The 18,127-nt window shown below is 34.3% G+C and overlaps 2 protein-coding genes and 1 non-coding gene across 3 annotated transcripts; 2 read left to right on the forward strand and 1 right to left on the reverse strand.

The window, feature by feature from the left end:
- The first annotated feature begins 1,850 nt into the window (after positions 1 to 1,850).
- On the forward strand, positions 1,851 to 1,957 carry LOC117129079. Its single transcript, XR_004452648.1, has one exon. It is a non-coding gene; the product is annotated as a small nucleolar RNA R71 (small nucleolar RNA).
- Positions 1,958 to 10,456: 8,499 nt separating this feature from the next.
- On the forward strand, positions 10,457 to 13,435 carry LOC103828765. Its single transcript, XM_009104403.2, has one exon. It carries the CDS (start codon positions 11,962 to 11,964, stop codon positions 13,219 to 13,221), a length of 1,260 nt encoding a protein of 419 aa, XP_009102651.1. The 5' UTR covers positions 10,457 to 11,961; the 3' UTR covers positions 13,222 to 13,435.
- Positions 13,412 to 15,469, reverse strand: LOC103828756 (beta carbonic anhydrase 6, mitochondrial). The gene is made up of 10 exons (XM_009104394.3): positions 15,217 to 15,469; positions 15,073 to 15,134; positions 14,922 to 14,986; positions 14,663 to 14,794; positions 14,517 to 14,565; positions 14,322 to 14,435; positions 14,173 to 14,226; positions 14,014 to 14,102; positions 13,829 to 13,931; positions 13,412 to 13,737 (listed from the first exon to the last, which is right to left on the reverse strand). The coding sequence occupies exons 1-10, from the start codon at positions 15,230 to 15,232 to the stop codon at positions 13,549 to 13,551; spliced, it is 873 nt and encodes a 290-aa protein (XP_009102642.2). The 5' UTR covers positions 15,233 to 15,469; the 3' UTR covers positions 13,412 to 13,548.
- Between the last annotated feature and the right edge of the window lie 2,658 nt (positions 15,470 to 18,127).

Consider the following 18,127-nt stretch of genomic DNA (forward strand, 5'->3'; position numbering starts at 1 on the left):
AGGTACACTTGCACTTTACCTCATACTCAATGGATTTCTCATCACACAAGGGAGGTATCAAAGTCATCATAGGGTCACAATTGACCCTTTTCTTCTAGACTTTTTCTTTCACCCTTGCATTCCCACTGAGTTTCTTGGTATCAGTGTGATGATCTCCATCCAGGACTTCTTTGATCTCACTCTTATCTCCAAACTCCTTAGGAAAAAATTTCGGATGTTCTCCATTAACCACTGAGATGCAAGAGGCGTATCGGATTTGTGATTTGTTTGGGACAGCCTTGTAGAAAACCTTCTTGCTGATGTTGGAGAAGGAGACTCTCTTATTAGGCAGGTCGATGATTGCTTCCACTGTAGCCATAAATGACCTTCCAAAAATCAAAGGCATCTCATAATCTTTGCTCATCTCAACAACCTGAAATTCAGAATGGAGAATACAGTCCCCTACTTGAACAGGAAGATTGCGAATGGTGCCATAAGGGACTGCCGTGTGAGAGTTTGCAAAAGCCAGAGTCACCAGAGAATGCTCAACATCAACAATGCCTAACTCGTCTACAATCGCCTTTGAGATAAGGTTCACACTAGACCCGGGGTCACAAAGAACTTCCTTGAATTCCACTCCAGCAATGGAACATGGAAAAGAAAACTTTCCAGGATCATCAATATTAGGCAATACTCTCAGTGTTAGTGTCAATGATTCAGTAAAGAGAGCCTTAATTTCCTTTTGAGTTTCTCTGAAATTTTTGAAGAACATGTAATGGCCGAATCTCCCACGCATGTTGAAAGGAGATATTTTGAGAAAGCCTTCTAACCATCTTCCTAAACCCAGCCAACTGCTCTGCATTAATGGGATCCATCAAATGTCTAGGTGGAATTGGGTATGGAACCTTCGGAAGATAGACTCGCATTGGTGGAATCTCTGTAGGTGCATCGGGAGCACTCACTTCAAAGCTAGCAGGTTGTTATGTTCTCTCTTCTACGCTTGGAGCAGTCTCTACAGACAGTTGGTCCGGTTCTTTTCCCTCACCTTTCTCACATCTCAGCTCTGTTGCATTACAGTGATCAACTCTAGGATTCATCACACTCTTTCCAGGAAGGGTACCTTGTTGCTTCTTGACACTTTCAGCTGTTTGAGCAATCTGAGCATCCATCTTCCTTATGTGACTAGCAACAGTGTCGAACTTTGTACTAACCTTGGTGAAAATGTTCTCCATTCTGTTGTTGATATCTGTGGTAACCTGATTCAACGCCTTAGCATTATCCTGCTGACCCTGAAACAGCTGTTGCATCATCATACCCAGACCCTTCAGCTCATCTGGTGGAGCACTCGTAGGTGCAGCAACCTGTTGAGCAGTCTACTGCTTTTGGTTCTGGAACTGGTTGTGCTGCATCTGGCTCAGAACATATGTTCTTCCTTGGTAATCCTTCTGATACCCTGTGTTCTGTCATTGACTGTTCCACGCATTGTCAACTGGTTTGTCTAGCTTAGGGTACGCAAAGAGATGAGTGTTGTTCCTCACGTTAGGGTTCGGGTGGTAGTTCTTGTACTGCCATCCTTGTCCATTGATGTAGCTCACCTATTGTTCATCGTCCACAGTGTTGTCTGCTTCAGGTGTGACATCTAAAGCACTGCTCTCTGGTACGGCTTCTTCCATGATGAATACTTGGCTCTGATTGCCCTTTATCAGTTGGTCAACCTTTGCCGCTAGATCCTTTGATGTTTAAGTTCTTGGAGTGACCGTTCTCCTTGTTCTTGTTGAGTGAACTTGACGTCATATACTCGAGGAATCTAGAGCATTACGAAACTCACAGCTCACTCCATCATAGAACACTTCCAGTATGTAATCATCCTCAAACCATGGTGAGGGCATTCCCTTCGGTACTCCTTGGAACGCTCCCAAGCATCATAGAAAGGCTCGACAGTCTTTTGCTTAAAATTGGAGATGTTATGCCTCAGAGCCGTGGTTTTGGATTTCGTGTAGAAGTGATTTAAGAACGCTGCTCGGACATGTTCCCATGTAGTGAGAGAACCGGTTGGGAGAGAGTCTAGCCAGCGAGCTGCTTTCCCATCAAGAGAGAGTGGGAAGATGGTGCATTAGATGTAGTCTGGTGGCACTCCATTTGTGCAAAAGAAGTTGCAGACTCTCTCAAAGTTTTCGATGTGGTCCATCGGAATTTCAGCTGCGAGGCCGTTAAACATCTTTTTCTGCACCAGGCCGATCAAAGCAGGCTTGATCTCATCATCTTGTCGAGCGGAAGGAGGGGGGTTGATGACGGAGCGAGTGGTAGGGAAGTTCCACGAGAGGTTCCTCTCTCCGATGGGAGCGCCTTGTTGCTCAGCTTGCTGTGCAGAAAGTTCAGCCGCTGCTTGCTGAGCAGCTTGTTGTGCATTGATGGTCTGTTGCATCTGCTGCATCTGTTGTTTCATGAGCACCATTGCAGCAATGAGATCATCATGGTCTGTATTTTCACCCATTGTGGTGTTAGTAGGCCGCGGTTGTTGACGGTTCTGTCGTTCTATTTTGCGAGCTCTTCGTCGCTAAGCGTTAACAATGATCCTTGTACGTTGCTCCGAGTATATCTACTGGTCATGCACCTGGATCATTAGCTACAAGAAAGAGAGAAAAGCAAGTTTGATGTCTTAGACTAAATATAGAACTGAAAAATAAAGGTAAAAATATATTGTCCCCATCGCAACGGCGCCAAAACTTTATACACTAAAACTTTGTCTTTACTACTGCAAGCTAACAATGTAGATGTAGTACTTGAGATTCAATTCCAGAGGACCAGTTTACACTTTATCTTTATGAGTTCAATATTAAGCTAAAACAATACGGGGGTTTTGAGTTTAAGGTATCGTAAGAAGCAAGTAACATATTGGATTAAGGTTTTCAGATGATTAAGAAAGCTAGCCTAGGGCGATGGATCGTATATCAAGCGAGCATGAGCTAAACAACTATTCAAGGAGAAATTCCAAACAAGTCTAGAACTCAAAAAACATATAAAGTTCGACCCACTGTCGTGGCGTCTCCCCTTTTATCAAGCAATCCTAATGCCTAAACTGTCGTTTGGATTAGAATATGAAGACAAACATTATGTTCAGATTCGATTAGTTTACAACTCGCCCTAACATCTACCTTCGCTGTCTAGGGACGAGTTGCCCATTCATTTATTTCTTGCAACCTAAAACACTTTTGATGAATATATTTAACCTAGAATCAGGCACTAAGTGATTAACTTGATGCATGCTTTAAGTGTAACAATAAATGGAGACAATCAAACAATCTTATATATTAAAACAGAAGTCACAATCTTGATTCATGTGTGATTTTTTTTTAAAATAGACCTAATAGACATATTCCTAGAAAGTCATGTTACATTTAATCTGTAATCTTATGATTTAAATTTTGGGCCTACCAGAAATTTTTATTGGGCTATCAATAATTGGATTTAAACAATGGATGATCCATTGGATTTATAGATAATATTAATTAAATAGATATAATTTAATGTTGTAATACTATACCTTCATATGTTAATTATTTAAATATTTATCGATGATAATTTTCAAAATTATAAAGATTTTTCTTTATATAACAAAATTCATATTATCTAACAATGGTTAAGCTTTACTACCTTAAACCAATGAAAACAAATTTTAAACTATATAGTTATTCTAAAAATTAAACAAAAATTAAATGTTTAATTATTTACTCTATAATATAAATCTATGAAGCGAAAAGTTTAATTTTTTAAAAACTTTCTAAATTTGTGAAATATTACAATATCTTTGAATATGACAATAAAACAATATTTTACTAATCTTTATATATATAGTTACGATTTTAATAACGAATTAATGATCCGAATATATATATAGAAGAAGATACAAATACATATGAAAGTTTGAAACAATCTATTCAATGTAAAAAATATACCGTAAACTTATTAAGTTTTAAAAATTGATAGACACATATATATTATAATATATAACAATTTGAAATTGAAAACAAAATATTTATATAAAAATAAATGAAAACGAAAACCTGCGCGAGATCTAGTAATTACTATTTGTATTCAGCTCATGAATCTCAATATCCTAACACCCTAGACTAAGTAAACTGACTACTCAACCATGGAACAAAAAAACACAGAGATAGAAACTGAAATAAACATGGATATGAATGCAAAATAAGTAAAGATAGGGTTCATGGGATTTTTCTCTAAATCGAGAGAGATGGCCTTCTCCCTTTACGAACTAGCAAATCCCCAAGGTACAAAGCTCTCTAGTCTGCTTTCTTTTCCAAAAATAGCATAGAATAATAATAGAAAGCAGGAAAAGATATATTGCAGGTCTCTGGCGGCTGCAGGATATAAAATTGGGATGATTAGGGTAAATCCCAAAATATTATATGTTTCCATAAAAATCTCTGCCGCGGGAACAGGTACGCGGGCTGCTCCGCTCGATCGGGAACAACCAATTAGACTGCTCTGCATGAAAAACTTCAAATTGCACTCTTTTCTATCCTTTTTGCTCCAAGTGGCCTATCTTCCCTCATGTACAACACCATACCTGTAATGACTCGAAAAGGACTAGGAAGACTCGATAAAAACTTGAAAACCAATTAGAAGACATATATACAAGATGTCAAAAACACCATATATCAAGTAGATATAAATTTATATCATTTAGAAATGTTTATAAATACATGATTTTAATTTTTTTTTCCTCAAAATAGTTTTTTTATAAATTTTATAAATTATTTTAAGATCTAATACATGAGAAGACTTCCAGAGAAGTTTTCTAAGACTTCACTAACCAGAGACAAGACTTCGCATGGTTATATTTGTAAAAGTGCATATATGTTTTTGGTTTGGTCATAACGGGCTGTTGTAATTTTACTAGTATTTTGGGTTTATTTTGCATTAAATTCAATTTTGGATATATTTTTGCAGTAAAAATCAAATTTTGAGTCATTTTTGGATAATTCCCAAAATACTAGTACACAAATTAACAACCATAGGCACACTTCCTTCCAGAAACATAACAACAAATCCTTAACTAATTCCTTTGCATCAAATTCTAGTCCATTTTTAGCTTATCTAAATTACTACAAAATTTAAAATATAGATTAATGTACGGATATTATGTTATTTTTAGAATTGCAAATAATACTAGGTTAAAATCCACACCTTACGTGGACAAGCATTCGGTATACAAGTCTTTTTACGTACACTATTATTTATATCGCATTTTCACATATTATAAAATAATAAATATATATTGAATAATTGATAAGCAGGTAACTATTACATATACTATTGAATTGGCACGAACACGTAAATCAAAGTAATCACTCTTTTGTTTAACATTTTTTTATGATGAATAAATCAAAACAATTATATTTACCTATTTTATGTGGTATATATTTAAGAGTATTTGTACTCCCTACACACAACTTCCTCCATATTTGCACTCCATACCCTATTTCCCTTCAAATTTTTTCCCTCCATCACTACCATTTTTCCCCAATTCAATGGTATCACACTCTTTTCAGTATATTGAGCTAATTTGCTCTATTTAAATTTAAATGATATTAACATATATATATATATATATAATATTTTGTAATATGATTATCTATTAAATAAATTTTTGCACTCATATAATTTTATGATCATTTGTATTTTTATAACAAAATTTTTGAACTTCTGAAAAAGAAAAAAAATTATGTGGACTTTTCATAATTTTAGTAATTTATAATCTTATTTAAAAATTCAATGCAAATTGCAAAATCAAAATATTAATTTTTGAATACTTGTTCAATGAGAATTTAAGAAATAAATTATTTATTTTTATATGGTATATAATTTAATTTAAACAGTATTAATATATATATATATATATACATATATATATACTTTTAATATGAATATCTATTAAATTAGAATTTATATATATAGTTTTATGAACATTTGTGTCATGTTATAACAAAAACAAATTAACCATTGATCACAAATTTTAAATGTGAGACTTTTAACAATTTTAGTAATTAAGTTTCATTTTCAAAAATTTAAAATATAACATATATGGAAACATATAAAATTTTCTTATATGGCGAATATGATTGTTTAATTTATTTTAATAATATAAAACTAAACAAAAATTATGAAGGATATAAAAAATTTACCAAATTTTATTATTCAAACTTGTTAATTGCATTATATATATTTATCATATTAGGTAATTTTGTAAATTGTATTTAAGGAAAGAAATAAAATATCAATTTGTACATTAATTATTAATTTATGATTAGTTTAATAAAAAATATAGTATATATTTAAATGAACCAATTTAATTCTTTAGTGACGAATCATTTTAGCTATGACAAATATCATAATTAAAATATTGTAATATTTCTCTTTTAATATAAGGGAGAGTTGGTGTAAGATGTCTTTTTAAAAAAATAGCTAAAAAATGATGTCCTCGACGAACATAACTGCCATTAGCTAAAGGTTCTTTTATTACTACAAAGCACGATTTTGGTTCTGGACTTGTCCATATACTATTGTGGAACATGTCTTGCACTTTCGCCAGCAGCAGATCTTCCCATACACTGTTTAAGGTCTATTTCAGGAAGCAGAAGAAGAGGTTGCAGACGAGTTAAGTGTTTAAGGGATGAAGGTGGATGAGCTGGATTAATAAGAGTGATGTGGACAAGGAGAAGGATAGAAGCGTAGTATATAAATAAGAGATATTATTTTACATTTCATTTTATGCTAATTGTATTAGTGATATTTGGGTGACGATATGAATCATCCGTTGACGATATGAATCATCCGCTAACTGTTATGAGGTCAAGGTTTTGCTAATCAATTTGTAAACACTCTTTACACATATAAATAATACCGTTAGTTCATTAAAAACAGGTACGTTTGTGATACTGGATCAAAGAAATCAACACGCGAAGCTTATCTTCGACGTCAATGGAGGTTTCAATGGTTCCAGAAGCTCAGAAGGATCCATAGGTGAAGAAATTACATGATGAAATTGAGGGTTTGAGGATCAGTTGCGATAAATCGGCTAAGACTGACCGTGATACAAAAGAGAGATTCGGTTTTTTGGAGAAGCATACACACAGTTTGGGATTAGAATCAGATCGTAAGATCGGAGCTCTTGAGAATCAAATAGAACATCGGATGTCAGAGATTAATGGAACCTTAACTCGGTCTTATAGCCGTGGTCTTTATGAAATTCGCACCACGGTTCTGGTTCTAGAATGTTTCCGGTGCTCTCATCTTCTGAGGCTACTTGACCTACGGTCCCATCTGCCTCATAACATTGACCAATTCTAGCTTTGAGATGGAGAGATTGGAGATGTCTGGCCATGTCAACACTGCCATTATATTGTGTTACCTGCTTTCCAGGCTTCTGATTGGGTTTGTCGTATATGTTGCTTTTTGCCCCCTTCTGTTCCTGTTTTTAGGGATCTTGGATTGATAGCTGAGTCCCTTCCCGTTTTATATGTGCCCATACCCGGGATAATACACCCTGTACATTCTTGCATTGGTATTTGATTAACTTCTTGTACAAGTCTCCGTCACGTAGCATGCCTCTCTTGAAGGCGGAGAGAGCGGTTGAGGTATTGCATCCTGGGATGGATATCTTCTCCTGGTTGAAGCGTGCTATATAGCTACGCAGGGGATCAACCCGATGCTGAAGAAATTCGTAAAGGTCGTCAACTTTTTTCTCTAGGTTCCTGGTACTCACAAACTGCTCCAGTCGGTTATGGCTGCCAAGGAACATATCGATCTGTTTGGCAGGTTGATGTACAACTGCAAGGCGGGCCCGGTCAAGAGTTGAGCCAAAATCTTTGCACATTGTGGCTTCCCTGAGTTCCTTCTAGATCGTTATAGTAAGCATCCACTGCTTGTTGGGCAGGAGAACTTATTTGGTTGTATGGGTCGCTGATGCCGTCGTATATTCTCATGTTGGGCAGGAGAACTTATTTGGCATCTCTATCAAGGCAATGTCATCCACGAAGGGGGTGTAAGCGTAGGAATCATGAGCACTTCTTTCGATTTGGGGAGCGGCACCCGGGAGCCTCTCAATCATTGACTAACTCTCAATCATTAACTGAATGACTTTGAACTTCTTGGATAAGACCTGCTATAGATAGGCTGTCATCGCGGATTTCTTTACGGCGGCTGCTTCCTGCATCTCACCGTCTATATTACGAGTCAGACACATTATCTGAATGTTTCTCTTGAGTTCCTCTCGTAGTATCAGTCCCAGTAGTTGGTTCTCCATTCGGTGGTGGAGTCCGTAGGGTGGCGATGCCTCCCTCAGTCGGAGTTTCCAGAGGTTGCATGAGCCGAACGCGGATTCGGAACCATCGTCTCTTGTTGCTCGTCGTATGAAGAGCTGAATTATCTTCTCGAAGAACCAATTTTATAGCTTCGATCTGTGAAAGTTTTCATTGTATTCTTCAAGACTTGAACCTCCAAGAGTAGTCTAGGGTTACCTGTAGAGGTGTTATTTTCCCGAGATCTGTGCAGTGGCGGACGCAAGAGTCCATTTAGACGGGGGCACATAATTTTATTTCATGATATTTAGTTGTAGGTTTAGAAGAGCATTGCTTGAATTGTATAGTTTATGAAAGGAAAATAAAAAAGAGACGGGGGCACGTGACCCCGTACGTCTTCACCTACGTCCGCCCCTGGATCTGTGTAACACTATGACTTGGCTTTGCAAGGGTTCGTTCTGTGTTCCCAACTCAATTTTGACCAGAGTGGCCGAAAGATGCTCATTATGCTCACTTTGCATTATCGTCACATAGTCTAGATTATCCCCTCCCCCCCCCCCCCCCCCCCCCCCCCCCCTCTCTTTCTACAGCTACACTGTTAGGACAAATTTGTGTATGTGCGTTTATGGTACTACGAAAAATGTATAAAAGAGTAAACAAGAAAGTATTGTATTATTGATCTTTAGAATACAAACTACAACCGTTGGTGTAAAAACCATAGTTCTAGCCGCCTAACTCTAGTATTTGTGTCTGTAATGGTCAATCTCTTGTTTTAGGGTTTGAATCCCCTTTATATAGGTTGTTCGTAGTCTTCCATATTCCGAAATATGGAAGAATCGTTTTTAGTAGAAATCTTCTATTTTACCCGTAGATAAAGATGAAGCAAGGTTTGAGCCGGAATTTCTCCTAAACAAAAACCAGAAAGTCGGCGTTCTGCTTGAAATCAGGAGTAATGTCTTCCTAAATTATTTATTCCTAACAATCTTACACGATAACAAATTGTTTGATGTATGTTTCTCAATCGGAAAGTTCTCAACAAAAATTATTGATCTTTAGAATACGAACTACAACCGTTGGTGTAAAAACCATAGTTCTAGCCGCCTAACTCTAGTATTTGTGTCTATAATGGTCAATCTCTTGTTTTAGGGTTTGAATCCCCTTTATATAGGTTGTTCGTAGTCTTCCATATTCCGAAATATGGAAGAATCGTTTTTAGTAGAAATCTTCTATTTTACCCGTAGATAAAGATGAAGCAAGGTTTGAGCCGGAATTTCTCCTAAACAAAAACCAGAAAGTCGGCGTTCTGCTTGAAATCAGGAGTAATGTCTTCCTCAATTATTTATTCCTAACAATCTTACACGATAACAAATTGTTTGATGTATGTTTCTCAATCGGAAAGTTCTCAACAAAAATTTATTTTCATAACACCTAAAATTTTGGTTGTTTTCAAACATGATCTTTGTAAATAATATTATGTTATATATATATCATTTGATAAATTACGTTTTTAAAAGAAAATATTATTAATATGAATTTAAAGTGAGTTAGCTAATCATTTAAATGATGCCACAAAACATTATTGATTAACCAATTTACAATAAAGTATTTTTAAAATAGTAAAACACCATATTTTGAAGCATCTTCTAACACGTTTTACATTGTGAAAGGAAGGAGTACCTTTTGTTTGTTGGTCAAAGATTGTTCTTATTTTCTTTGGAAATGATTAAGTTCGTTGTAAATGTCCAACTAGTTTATGTTTCATCATACCTATAACAGAGTCAAAAGTCAAAACAACTAAAAGAACTGGAACACGTTAGCACTGATGTGGCCATACCCTAATAAAAGAGGGTGATGAGACCTGAAACTCCAAGAGTAGTTCACGGTTACCTGTAGAGGTGTTATTTTCCCGAGCTCTGTGTAACTCTGTAACTCTGTGACTTCGCTTTGCAAGGGTTCGATATGTGCTTCCAACTCAATTTTGAATGGAGTGGCCGGAAGCTGCCAGTTATGTTCACTTTGCATCATCGTCACATAGTCTAGATTACTCCATCCTCTCTCTCCTCTCTGCCTTTTAGCACCAAACTGTTAGGGTGAATTTGTGTAGATGGGTTTATGGTACTACGACAACGTATAAGAGAGTAAACAAAAAAGTATTGTATTATTGATCTTTAGAGTAGGAACTCAAACGGTTGGTGTAAAAATCATAGTTCTAGCAGCCTATCTCTAGTATTTGTGTGTATAATGGTCGATCTCTTGTTCTAGGGTATGAATCCCCCTTATATGGGTTGTTCGTAAGCGGCAATCAACAAGTTAGAAACTTCCATACTTTGAAATATAGAATAATTTCTTTTACTAGAATTCTTCCATTTTACCTAGATGTAGAAATGAAGCCAAGTTTGAGCCGAAATTTCTTCCATGCAGGAATCAGAAGGTCGGCGTTCTGCTCGAAAACATGAGTAATGCCTTCTTAAATTGTTTATTCCCAACAATAACAAATTGTTTGATGTACGATTGAAAGTTCTAAACAAAATATTATTTTCAGATGACACCAAAAATTTTGGTTGTTTTTCAAAAATGATCATTGTAAATAATATTATGTTTGTTATATATATCATTTGATAAATTACATTAAAAATATTATTAATAAAATGAATTTAAGGTGAGAAGGTAATCATTTAAATGATGCCATAAAACATTATTTATTAACCAATTTCAATAATTTTTAAACTAGTAAAACATCATAGTTTGAAACATCTTCTAAAACATTTTACATTGTGAAAGGAAGGCGTACCTTTTGTTTGTTGGTCAAAGATTGTTCTTATTTTCTTTGGAAATGATTAAGCGCCGTCTAAATGTCCAACTAGTTTATGTTTCATCATACCTATAACAACAGAGTTAAAACAAGTAAGAACTGGAATACGTTAGCACTGATGTGGCCATACCCTAATAAAAGAGGGTGATGAGATTACTTGCAAAACAGGTTATTGCTCCCATGAATTTAGCTGAAAATCTTTAAATAGGTAGGGGTATAGCGTAAACAAAGGCTTAAAAAGAAAACAGAAAATTCCTTTATATTTTCAATCCAAATCTCTCTCACCTCTTGCGGAAAAGAAAAAAAAACTTAAGCCTCAAGAAATCAATCCACAAAATCAATTCGACAAAAACCTTTTTCCTGCTCTCAATCTCTTTTTCATCCCATATGTTGCTTCCGTGAGTGATATCTTTTCTTTGGAAAGAATGGGAAGAAACATCTGAGGATTCATTGATAACCAGACATAATATATTAAAACCAAGAAAATATATATATATTTGTGTGTGTGTCTAAATGATGAAATAGCAGATTGAGAGCAAGAAAGAGGTACATAGGCGATAACCGCAATGGAGATACAGAGAATGAGGCAGCTGATGTCCCTTTGGTCTAATTTGAAGAGCAGCCGTGTTTCTCTAACTGGTGGAAATCATACAGCCGCTAGGTTCTGCACTCGCTAGACTCGCCTTTCTCTCTTCCTTCTCTCTTCTCTCTTTTCTTCTTTTACCTGTTTTCTCTTCTTATAATTCCTTTTAATTCTCTATTAGCTTTCTCTTCTCTTTTTCATCTTCTTTAACTTTCAACTGCACTTTTGGGGCGCTCTCTTCGTCTCACCAAACATAAAAAAAAATGGTGTTTGTTACTGTCCATGACTTTCACTCCATGTGCCAAAAGCATTGTCACTACCTCTTGAAAAAAAGAGAACATTCAAGCTCTTCTCTGGGCTCTGCAGATTCTTTCTTCAAGGCTTCTCGTTCTGAAGTCTTGACTCTTTTTATGAGATCAATGCTTTTGGCTTTGTTGTTTCTTTCGTTTACTTGGTTGAGTCTCCTGAAGTGTGAAACTGATTCGACCGCTGCATCTAAGTTGGTTGAATCTGACCAACATGAGCTATTATTGCCTTTGCTTCTGAATGATTTAGAGAAGGAAGGTCTGTTTAAGCTTGGGGATAAAGCCCTCCTACTTAGTGGAGGAGATGATGAGGTCACGGTTACTTCATACTCTCAAACAGTTATCGAAACCGAGGTGCTTTTCGTATCTGCAAGCGATGAGGAGACGCAGAGTAGGGTCCCAAGCGAGACCTTTGATTTTGCATTTGCACATTCTCGTCACATTGACTCTGCTGAGTTTCTAGACCGGGCTCTCAAAGTCGGCGGCATCCTCACCGTCCAGATCAACCTCCAGGATCTTCCTCCAAACTTCTTGGAACACTTAAACTACGAAATAGTCTACATGAAGAGCTCCGAGTACACGGTTATGGCGATGAGGAAAACAGAGGGAAAACAGGAGGGCACAGTGGCCCCCGGGAGAAAGCTTCTCGCTATCACAGAAGAAGAGGCCAAGAAAAAAGCTTTGAGTAAGCTAGAGGATGTTCTCCTTGAACCACCAAGAGCAGCTTCGAGGAAATCAAGAACCTACTTGAAACGGACAAGGTACCTCCCAGACCTTATGGGGGACACCATGGACCTGGGGAGTTACTCAAGGCGAGTATTTATCGATGTGGGTAATGGAAAAGGAAGCAGTGGAACAGAATGGTTCGTTAAGAATTACCCAACAAGGAACCTCAAGTTTGAGATGTACAAGATTAAGACAGTGAACGATGAGATGAGCCTAGAATCTGAAAATATGGGGATGACCGAGTGGCTCAAAGAGAATGTGAAGGAGGAGGAATACGTGGTGATGAAGGCAGAGGCTGAAGTGGTGGAGGAGATGATGAGGAGCAAGTCCATAAAAATGGTGGATGAGCTTTTCTTGGAGTGCAAGCCAAAGGGTTTAGGGCTAAGGGGAAGGAAGATGCAGAGTAAGAGTGGTAAGGCTTATTGGGAGTGTTTGGCTCTATATGGCAAACTTAGAGATGAAGGTGTTGCGGTGCATCAATGGTGGGGTTGAAGTTTAAGAACATGGAGACAGACCTGAGAGAGATTATCCATCAATACCAGTCTCTTCTTATTCTATTATTCTATTTTATGTTTTCTTTCTTTGTCGTCAGTTTTTATTTTGTTTTGTGTCATCTTATGATCATCAATGTAATGTTGTTCTGTTTGAAGTATTTTGTGGTGTTGTAAGTTTGGGGATCTAATGAGCTCAATTAAATATCTTTAGTAATTCCTCATTGAAATTTGTTTTGTTTTCCTTCCAGTCTGCACCTAATACTTATTTACAGTAATTGCATTAGGTTTACATATACAAAGGAACTGATAGTTGTTGTACATTTTCTCAGTTCCATATCTCTTTGTCTGAAACATAGAATTCATTGCTATTCTTGTCTGAACTGAGTCTCCACTTCTCAAGACTACAATCTGACAAATTGTAATAACATCCATGAATCTTTACTTCACCACTCTTTACTCTATCTCTTATCCATGGATAGGTTATCAAATTCATCACGGAATCCTTTATAGATTCCTGCTCCAAACACAACATGCACACACATAAATCAGATTCAGGTACAAGCGACCCTGAAGTAACAGAGAGAAGATGTTTGGAAATTTGATACCTTCTCACAGTTTCTGCACTGTTCATCAAAACTTAAGTGTGATGAAGCTTCTTGTGTTCTTAACTTGGCGGCTTTTCCATTCATGACCCATCTCTCTACCAAACTATACACACAAAAGTTGTTGCTAGAATAAAGCAATTTGAAGATTTGTTGAGAAAAAAACATTAGTGTAGATATATCTATACCTAGACGGTTGTTCTAGATGGTTTTGATGGTTCATAAGCGCTGCGATTCCTCCACAATTGCTATGACCCATTACTATAATGTTCTCAACCTATGCAGAAACAACATGAGTGTATACATTCTTTCGCTGCAATGTTCACTATGTATGTGTTTAAGCTTACTTGAAGAGTAGTGACTGCAAATTCAAGAGCTGAGTTGGTTTCTGTTGGCCCATTCTTTCAATCAAAAAGAGGAAAACAACAAAAGGGTTTCAGAGGTTATCTTGATGTAAGAAAAACTGTAAGTAGAAAAATGAGTAACTCTTATACACCTGAATGGGCGTGATGAGATTGGCAACATTTCGGATAGTAAAAGCTTCACCAGGTTGAAAACCTAGTACATAAGAAGGACACACCCTTGAATCTGCACATCCTATCACCATAACCTGTTTTGTTTTTCTTTGTCAGTAATTTCTTTACCAATTAATTGAATAAACCTGAATAATTCTGTTGAGTCTCACACTCACCTTTGGTGATTGAGCTACGGCCAAAGCTTGAAACTTTTCTATCTGTGGTCTGATTTTATGGATTCCATTCATCAATTTAAAAAGAATCAAAGAAAAACAGAGAAAAAAAAAGATAGATGATCAAGAAAGTGAGTTTCTATACTTACAAATACTTTTGTCTCTTGAATCTAAGAAACCTCTGTCTCATCTCACCCAGAAAATCATAACTTGTCTCAGTATCTCTGTTTTCTTGCAAAAAATCTTCTCTACTTCCCAATTCCTGAACCATGTTTGTCCTCCTACCATAAAAAAAAAAAAAAAACAGAGTAATCTTTGTCTTTATTATTAGATTCCCTTAATTTCAAAGATTCTAGCTTTATAGAAACGCAACTTTGAAAAACAAAGACAAAACTCTTAACTTATCACCTTGGTAATAATCTTATTGCTTTTGCTTCACCAAGCTGAAACCGATTCGATCCGGTTTGTTGCAGCTTCAACAAGTAGTTTTAAATAAAAATGTAAACTTAGGTTGGAAGTTATGTAATTGAGAATATCAAGATCAAGGTGTGGGACTCACTCTTTGAAGACAACCATTGCTATATACTGATGTTGCAGAGACGAAGCGACGAGCTCTTCCACCTGAACATGGAAACACAAGGATGACGTTTAGGAAATTAGTTCAGCTGATAAACTTTGATCAGCTTTTGATCAGAAGACTCACATAGTGTTAACGCCATTTTTGTGGAACTGTCTTTTCTATTTTTTCTTTTCAATGGTCTTCGATCTTACTATTAATAGTATATTTTATATATTTTGTTTGTGTATTATTTATTATTTATCAATAGTGCAAAAATTATTCCTCTTTCGGATTAGTATTATTATCGAAGAAGAAAAGAAAGAAACTAATCAGTAGTAAAAAGTAGTTTAAAACTATGAATTTAAATATGAATTTGCATCACTAAATCTTATATAATATTCAAGAAGAGCGAAGTAAAGAGGAACAAGGCGAAAGAGGTGGCAAATGCTTATCCAGGGAAGAAGGAAAGTTACGCACGGGATACGTCTCATTGCCTTGTCACATGTCATATCCACTTGCCAATAATCCATTCTTATTCATTTTTGTGAAAAATGAATAATATTCATTCTGGATTGACAAGTACGCCAGTGATAAGAAGGTTTACATATGAATTTGTGGAAGATGGACAAACTCACCAAATTCTAAGTTGAATTTTTCAAATTTTAAATAAAACTCCTTATTGTATAATCTTTTTTTTTCAATAGATTCTGAACAAAATTTTGTCAATAAAATAATCTACATAAATAGAAACTAGAAAATTTCATTCATTAACAAATATAAAGGAAAATTCTCCAAAATAATACATTTCTAAGTTTATGTCACAAAATATCCCTCAAAAACTAAAATGACCAAAATAGCATTTTATCTTTTGAAAAATTTAAATTCTTTTCAAAATTTGAAATCTTATCCCCAAAACCCTACTCCCCAACTCTAACCCCTAAAACCTAAACTTTAAACCCTAAACCCTAAATCCTAAACCCCACCCCTTAACTATAAACCCTAATGTCTAAATTAATTTAACATTGGAGTATAAGTGTATATTTATCTCTTTTGATAAAACATTAAGTGGTACTAGATCTTTTTTTCCGCGCTACGCGCGGATAATATATTTTAATTTTCTACATTTATCATTTTTATTTGTATGTGAATTTTTGTATATTAAATTATATATAAATAATTTTTAAAATTTTTTTTATATATTTTAGGTTTGAAGTAAGTATTTCTATTATATGTAATACAATTAACTAATAAAATATGAAAAATCAATTCCGAGATATTACAGTTATGTAAAAAAATATAATTATGTATAGAATATAAATTATCTTAGTTTAAAAGATCGGAATCTCATCTCGAATAAATTCACAAAAAGAAAAAGTACTCCCATAACGTACTTAAAATATAAAATCCCTTTTTTTAAAAAAAAAAGCATACTTAATAATATTTTTTACGTGTAATAGTTGAAAACTAACAATTGAATATCGATCTAGAATATTATTTTAATATATCTAATGGTAAAATATTAATTGTAATAAACAAATTTTGAATTTTGTAATATTACATGAATTAGAAGTCTTTAAAATCTAAAATCTATTTTATTAACATAATATATTTTTATTCATTTATTATTTTGACGTTAAAAAATATTGCTTTAGTTTTATTTGTATATTAATTTTTTAATAATTTTGTTTCTTTTTAAGTAATTTTAAAATTATCAAGAATATAATATATTTAAATTTATTTATTTAAATATATTCACATATGATGTCTCATTTTTATGTGTGTTTGCGTTGAGCATATTTAATTTATCGTTTGTATATTTAATAAGATCTTGTTGCGTGCCATTCTATGGTTTTAATAAATGTGTTGTCATTTTATTGATTAGTGATAATGTAATTTTAACGTTATGTATTATTATTTATCGTATATTACTATATTTTCTAACTCTTCAAGCTGGCACTTTTTTAGAATCATTTTACTTAAATAATAGGTTTAAAGATGTAAATAAAACTGTGTATGTTGTAAATTTAGACTTTTTAGTGTAACTGAGAACTACTCCCTCTGTTTCTTAATGTTACATATTCTAGCTTTTTCACATATTTTAATAAAACACATTAAATTTGCATAATTTTTTGTGTTTATCTTTGTTCTATAATTTTAAACCAATAAAAATTCAGTAAGTGCAATTAAGTTTTTTGAAATTTGCCATTAGTTAATAAGACATGTCTTGAAAATTTAAAAAAATAGATCTTTTAAAACAATTTTTTTTCTAGAATATGTAATATTAAGGAACAGAGGGAGTATCAATTACGGAAATTATATTTTGATTTTATTTTATTAAATCTTTCTTTCTCTGTATATTTTTTTGTTTTATTTTGTATTTTTACAATTTTATTGCCTTATTCTTTAATAGTAGATAATTGTTATTTCTAATTTTTGTTCATATACCTTAAAAGTCTTCAGTTGATATTTGTTTGTTTTCTTTCTCCAATTACAATGTACAGTTTGACCATTTTTTTTTGGGATCAAACTACTAATATCATCAGATATAAAAGCTTAAACTCCAAAAATGAAGTGAGTATTTGTGCTAGAAAAAACTCATTTACTCACTAATATAGTGAGATATTATAATATTAGAAAGTATGAAAACTCTTCTCTGTTGTCCTGCGCTGGACTTAATTAAGTTGTTGTCAATTAATTCTATATTTGTGATAACTGGAAATACATCTTTATGTATTCCTTACATCATCTTTAATTGGTTTACGGTTCAACCATTTCTAATATACTGAGAGTAACATAATATTAGATGTTGATTATCTCCTTCCAATTAGGAATGCACAGAATGAGAGAAATGCAAGGTGAGACTACTTTGCAATTTTCTCCTCATATCTATATAGAGTTAGTTTATAGATTACTCTATATGTTTTAAAATGTAATCAATTTTAATTAAAATCTGTAATATTTAAAAGTTATACTTTAGAAAACTGTAATTTAATATATAAATTTAATCAATTACACAGTAATTTGTATAATTTAATCGGCCACACAATATCCATTA

The sequence above is a fragment of the Brassica rapa genome, chromosome A01 (assembly GCF_000309985.2).
Source record: "Brassica rapa cultivar Chiifu-401-42 chromosome A01, CAAS_Brap_v3.01, whole genome shotgun sequence".
NCBI classification, from domain to species: Eukaryota; Viridiplantae; Streptophyta; class Magnoliopsida; order Brassicales; family Brassicaceae; genus Brassica; species Brassica rapa.

Excerpts from the sequence above, each read along its gene's own strand:
- LOC103828765 (XM_009104403.2), top strand. The coding sequence starts at position 11,962 with ATGGTGTTTGTTACTGTCCATGACTTTCACTCCATGTGCCAAAAGCAT.
- LOC103828756 (XM_009104394.3), bottom strand. Across the intron at positions 14,436-14,516 it reads CCGTAGCTCAATCACCAAAG|GTTATGGTGATAGGATGTGC; the intron begins GTGAGTGTGAGA and ends AAAACAAAACAG. Across the intron at positions 13,738-13,828 it reads AGTGCAGAAACTGTGAGAAG|GAATCTATAAAGGATTCCGT; the intron begins GTATCAAATTTC and ends TGTTTGGAGCAG.